This window comes from Dioscorea cayenensis, chromosome 13, assembly GCF_009730915.1.
Source record: "Dioscorea cayenensis subsp. rotundata cultivar TDr96_F1 chromosome 13, TDr96_F1_v2_PseudoChromosome.rev07_lg8_w22 25.fasta, whole genome shotgun sequence".
Classification (NCBI taxonomy): domain Eukaryota; kingdom Viridiplantae; phylum Streptophyta; class Magnoliopsida; order Dioscoreales; family Dioscoreaceae; genus Dioscorea; species Dioscorea cayenensis.
The window spans coordinates 3,188,209-3,194,603 of NC_052483.1; the positions used below are offsets into that span (position 1 = coordinate 3,188,209).

General features: G+C 36.6%; 1 protein-coding gene across 1 annotated transcript; it reads left to right on the top strand.

Annotated features, from left to right (window-relative positions):
- The first annotated feature begins 836 nt into the window (after positions 1–836).
- On the top strand, positions 837–1,430 carry LOC120274602 (uncharacterized mitochondrial protein AtMg00810-like). Its single transcript, XM_039281149.1, has one exon. It carries the CDS (start codon positions 837–839, stop codon positions 1,428–1,430), a length of 594 nt encoding a protein of 197 aa, XP_039137083.1.
- The last annotated feature ends 4,965 nt before the right edge of the window (positions 1,431–6,395 follow it).

The window sequence follows — 6,395 nt, forward strand, 5'->3', positions numbered from 1 at the left end:
TTCTACTGAGTCTTCCTCTTCCTTGGTTCCTCTATCTTTCCTTTTCCCTACAAATTCTCCTGAGGATGCTTCCCCTATCCCTTCCTCTCCTCCGTTCCTCACTCCTTCAGAGCTTCTTAGTCACTCCTCTCTTGACTCCCCTTCTCTGTTATCTGTTTAGTCTCCTGGAGTGTCTAACCCTTCTTTTTCACTTCCCCCTGCTCACTCGCCCGTTCATTTATTTTACCATCGTCGGGATCCCATAGTGACTCCACCAAGGCAGGTCCTCTCTGAGGCCTCTCCTGCTACTGATCCAGCTCTTGAGGTATCCTCTCACCTTTACTCTTTATGAGATTACTCCATTTTACATCCCCCTGTTCATTATGCTTTTGCTAACATTAGTGTCCCAGATGTCATTGAGATAGGTACTTACAGGGAAGCGGTTCGATCCCCTGAGTGGCGGGCTACCATGACTGAGAAGCTTGATGCTTTTCCTCAGACTCACACGTAGGATATAGTCCCTCTTCCTGCCTATGTCATTCCCATTATTTGTCGCTGGATCTACCTGGTAAAGACCTATTCTGATGGGTCTCTCGAGCGCTATAAAGCGCTTCTTGTTGATCCCAACTTTCAGCAGGAGTATGGTCGTAACTATGAGGAGACTTTTGCTCCCGTGGTCCACATGCATACTGTGCATACATTAGTTGTTGTTGCAGCTGTTCGTAGGTGGGTTATTTATAAGCTTGATGTGAAGAACATCTTTCTTCATAGGGACCTAAAGGAGGAGGTCTACATGACTCCTCCTCCTGGCCTTCAGGTGCCTCCAGGATCTGTTTGTCATCTTTGACGCACTCTCCATGGTCTCAAACAAGCTTCACGTGCCTGGTTTCAGCACAGTCATTGAGGTTGCTAAATTTATTCCGAACATACATGATCTGGCTGTCTTCATTCATTCTTCACCTCATGGTCCGACCATTCTCCTTCTGTATGTGGATGATATGATACTTACTAGCGATGATTCTGCTCACATTACTTTTGTGAAGCAGAAACTGTGTAAGACCTTCTTGATGACTGATCTCGGTCCGCTTCATTATTTTCTGGGTATCGAGATCACATATCATCCTGATGGCTATCGACTGTCTCAGCAGCGTTACACTCTTGATCTCCTAGCTCACTCTGGCTTAACGGATACTCGTAGTGCCGCTACACCGATGGAGTTGCATTTGCAGCTTCGTGCTTTTGATGGGATTCCCTTATCGGATCCTTCTCACTATCGGCATCTAGTTAGTAGCTTGGTATATCTAGCCATTACACGTCCTGACATTTCTCATACTGTGCACATTCTCAGTCAGTTCATTGCTGCCCTCACCTCTGTTCATTATGGGCATCTTCTCTTGGTGCTACAATATCTTCTTAGCACTACCTCGCGTGGTCTGTTCTACTCACACTAGACCATCTTTCAGCTACAGGCCTATTCTGATGATACTTGGGCCAGCTATCCTAATGATCGGGTCTTTGTCACTAGCTACTGTATCTTTCTTGGGTCTTGTTTGGATTCGTTCAATTCTGTAGAATTTTGGTGTATCGATCCATTCTCCTATTCCTATTCACTATGACAGTATGGGAGCCCTTTAGATTGATGCAATCCGGTCAAGCATAAGCTGACCAAACACATTGGTGTGGATGCACACCTTACTCGTTGTCATGTCAGTGCCTATACTGTGTCACTCATTATCTTTCTACAGAGGTCCAGGTGGCTGATTTTTTCACTAAGGCATAGACACGTGATCATCATCTATTCATGTTATCCAAACTCAAGACGCATGATCCGCCTCGAGTTTGAGGGGAAGTGTTAGATGTATATATATGTATGTATGTATGTACAGAGGGAGTAGGGTATACTTGTATCATTGACTTCTATATATAGACCCAACATCATTCTTGTTTCACATGCAATGAATGACGATTGATTCATTTTCTTCTTCTTCTATCTTCTATCAGTGCCTTCTTATTGGTTTTTAGGAGCGACTAACCTTATTGTCAGCAGAACCAACACGCTTAAATTTTAATAACTGAATCTTCTATGAATGAGTTCTATGATTTGTTATTCAGACCCAATTCAAGTTAAGCTCTTATTTATGAATTGTAGACATCTATATTTGCTCTCATTTTAGTATCTCTATTAGTAAGTGGCTTTGCAAATTCGCAAGGTTATGTAAGTGTGAGAATATTAATTCAAATTTTTCACTCAATTCTAAAATTATTTTATCACAAGTTTGATTCGATATATGCACATCTAGGTGGAATTGCCTGCAACCCTAGGTTCAGTTATCCTGCATGAACCTTAAAACTGCCATATGTTGAATCATTCTACTAAACTCCTTTTATGATATTCTTGTAGAATAAATGTTCCTTATCCTGCCTGTTGTAAATAAGTTTTGGAGCTACTTACCTCTTGTGCTTATTGAAACCTTGCCAAAACTGTGTTATGTATGCCAGGCAGCAATTGTTCAAACCATGTATACCTGATGTGATATGAATTACATGAATCATGCTTATCTATAATGATGTTGCATCATATTACCCAACTTTCATACAATGTTGGCAAGGCAGTGTGATAACCAAGGTCCGGAGAGGAACCAGAAAACAAGTCTGGTCACTGGTTAGAGACTTCTTAAGCTTGGGCAAATTGCACCCAATGATATCCATCTGAGGGCTTGTGGAAGGAATTCAAGGCCAACCAGGCTACGTCAAATATTGTTCTTATGTTCCACCCACTGATGACGTCACCGGAGAAGCACCTTCCAACCTTTGGGTAAACGAGTGACCTTTATCTCTAGACCCCATTGGTCAAAGTTTTAGCTATGAGATCACAAAGAACAACATGGGTTTCACAAGATACATGGCAATGTTGAAGGTGGTGGGTGGTAGTGGTGCTGATGATGATGGGGATGAAGATGGATATAGCTTGGAATGGTGCTTGAGGCTGATCCAGTGGTTGGATTCAGTGAAGAGGGTCTTGTTTCTATTCTTCAGAATGAACTCAATGGCATGGTTGCCAAGGTTGAAGATGCTCTTCATGCATGATTCATAATACCTTGTAAGTTTTGATTTATGCACTTCATTAATTACTTGCTTTAATGGTTTGAGATTTTAATTTTTTTCATTTTCTTAATTTGTGTGTTTTTTTTTCTTGCTTGTAGTCTATTTTTTTTTCTTTATTATATCTATTTTGCTTTGTGTTTTTCTATTTAAAAATTCATTTAAATTTTTTACTCCTATACTATAAAATTAAGTTATGTATGGTCTAATATTAGCTTTTGAGGGTCTACAATGATACAATTTCAAGCTTATTATGAACTGTTGAACTTCAGGCTTTTTTCCACCAAAGATTCAGAAGTTAGTTATGTTGATGGATCTTGTGCTTTCTCAGAATCTACAGGTTTTCTTTTTCCCATGTTAGTATTGTTTAAAGAGGGTTTCATATATGTTGAGTAGAGAAAGAATATTTGGAAATTATTTTATTAATACTTCAAAATTTTTTACACTCTTAATCTCTCACTTTCTCTCACTAGCACTCACTTTTCTCACTATGCACTCACACTCTTAGTTTATGCACTCACTTGCTTAGTAGCTAACTTAGCTTAGTCATTTGCATAAGCCTTTAACCCTTATTTATACCCATCATGAGGCAGTTAATGAAAACTCTAGATACTAAGTCGGTTTATGAACACATTCTTCAAGATGCTTCAAGAAAGGTGCTACTTTCTGGAAGTCAAATTTGGTGGCTTCTAGATTTTTATACTATTTAGAACATCACTAAAATTACTTTTGTATTTTGATTTATGTATTGTATTGTGAACTTCAGAATGTGGTTGATGGATTATGTGCTTTTTCATGCTTAGATCTCAGTGTGTGTGTGCTTGAATATCTATAGCAAGATCACCAATCAACGTCCTATCCTAACAAATCTTTCATCTATTTAACTTCCTAGCTAAACAATCTGTTGCCCTCAGTAGAATCGTTGGTTAGCAAATTGGGTCATACCCTTTAAAATATCTAGAAGCTTTAATTTTTCCTAATAGACTCATTGTTAACTAACAGTATCAGTATCTTATTGGTAGAGTGTATAGGACTACAAACTCCTCGAGTCATACTAATTTCTCCTCTATTGGTAAGACTATTCTTATCATTAATTAGTGCTCTACTCTCAGTTCCAAATCACCTCATTTTCTTGATAACATTACCAAGGTTGCCCAAAAAATTTTCCAGTCCAATGGTAACAATAGGTTGGTTTCAGCAATGATGGAAGATTCTTTGGTAACTTAAAGTCATTCCTAGAATTAAAATTTTCTTTGGAAATTGCTTCACAGTAAATTAACTTCCTACCTTTGCAATTATGTATGGTCTAAATCTTAACCGGCCTAGGCCTTGTCTATTTTGTTGGTTGTTGGGTTGTATCTAGAGACATAGCTAATCACATCTTGTTAGAGTGCAACAAGTCTGCTATATGTTGTAACAGTGTTGCTTCTTTTGCAAGATTTTCTTTAAATAGGATCCACAGCTTCTCAAATAGTAATTGGTTGCTGGAAAAACTGATCAATAGTAACATAGGAGACAAACATAAAGGCTCTACTGGCAACCAATGTTTGGGGTTTATGGATACCCAGGTGTAAGCTAAGCTTCAACAATATTTAGCTCCATTTTTAGAGTATTGCTTGTATGGCTATTAACGGATTGAAAGATTGCAAAGAGAATGGTTTTCAGTAAAATAGAGGAGTTTTTTTTGTTATTATCATCTTATCTCTTATGACATAACTTTGTTTTGTGATGCCTCTTGGGTGATGAGGACTCTCAAATTAGGCTGGGTTTTGTGTTTGTTGTTGATTGGAGGTTTATTATCTTTGCATGCATGTTGCTGCTCTAATATTGTAGCTGAATCTAGCCTTTTATGCTGAAGCTCTAGCATTGTTTAAAGCTCTTAAAGTGTGCAAAGAGAGTTACATCTGAATGGAATTTTGATTAATGTTTCTAAGTATATGCTATTTTGTTTTTTTATGTAGGATTCTTTGATGTTGGGAATCATCTGCAGCCTGTAGGGTATGAATTATTTAGGCATGGAACTTGTTCTAATGTATGGAATATGGTTGCATGTGGAAGTGACTTTTCCCTTAGTTTAATTATTAACTTGTTTTACTGAACCTTTGTATGGATTGGATACACTCACTAGATTTTGGATGTTTGAAAACAATGGTTGCTGTTCTAATTGGGTTGACATTTTTTATTTGATAAATGTGCTTTGCTTCATTATTCTTTTTGAACTTCCTATTTAGTATGGTACATTGTTTCAGGGATGAATTTAGAAGAAAAGAGGGTCTTAATTTCATACTTCTGTAAAGTGCAATGACGATCGGGTAATTGGGCATTTTTATAATATTGATGATATATATCATTATTGATACTAGTCATATCATTCAATTTTATTTTATGATGCTTACTAATGATCATAAGTAATAATTATCTTTGCTCCACGTACATACTGCTTTGCTGCTATTAGCAAGTTTGTCCACGTTTGAATGGAATTGTTCTTCATTGCTTTGTTGGAAATGATTTCTTTTCTCTTGGAAGGATACGAAGGAAATAAACTGTTAGACTCCATTCATTATTATTAGTGTAACAATTGTTTGGTTGTGTGTTCCATGACAATTTTGTGTTTCTTATTATTAGTGAAACAATTTGCCCTTTATTTTATTGGATCACTTCAAAGTTTAATTAGATGAAGAGGAAGAATTAATGTGTTCCCTAGAAAGAGTGATGGAGAGGAGGTTGCTAGCTGTTTTGGCCAATCTGAGAATAGGAGACTCATTTGGCAACATTAAGTGATACAAGATAATATTATTTTTGTGAAGGGACTTACTTAAGTAAATGGAATAGATTAGAAGATATTTTCTTAGGTTTTCTATTGAATTTTCATGTTATTATGGAAATTTGATGCTTATTTTAATCTTATATGTTGAGGTTTTAATGAAGATTTCAGAAAATAGGTATATGACCTCTAGAATTCCTCTTTATTAAAAATAAGGTTTTTGATGCTCAATTTAAGAAAAACGCATAATGACTAAAATAAGTCTTCCATTGGTGCCATTTGAAATTTCATGATTTTATCTATTCATTTAATCTTGTAGAGAATAATGTGAATCATGTATATACCATGAGGTTAGTGGGAGCACATATATATTTTAGTCATATTTATGGATGATGTAGATATATTATCAGTGTATAAGGTGAAGTAATTACTCTCTAAGAATTTTGATTTGAATAATATAATCAAGTTATCTTATGTCATCGACATTAAGATAATAAAGTGTTATCAATGTTTAAAAAGGTGAAAGGCGTACTTGAAGCGTTTTGCTTTT

Excerpts from the sequence above, each read along its gene's own strand:
- LOC120274602 (XM_039281149.1), top strand. The coding sequence starts at position 837 with ATGGTCTCAAACAAGCTTCACGTGCCTGGTTTCAGCACAGTCATTGAG.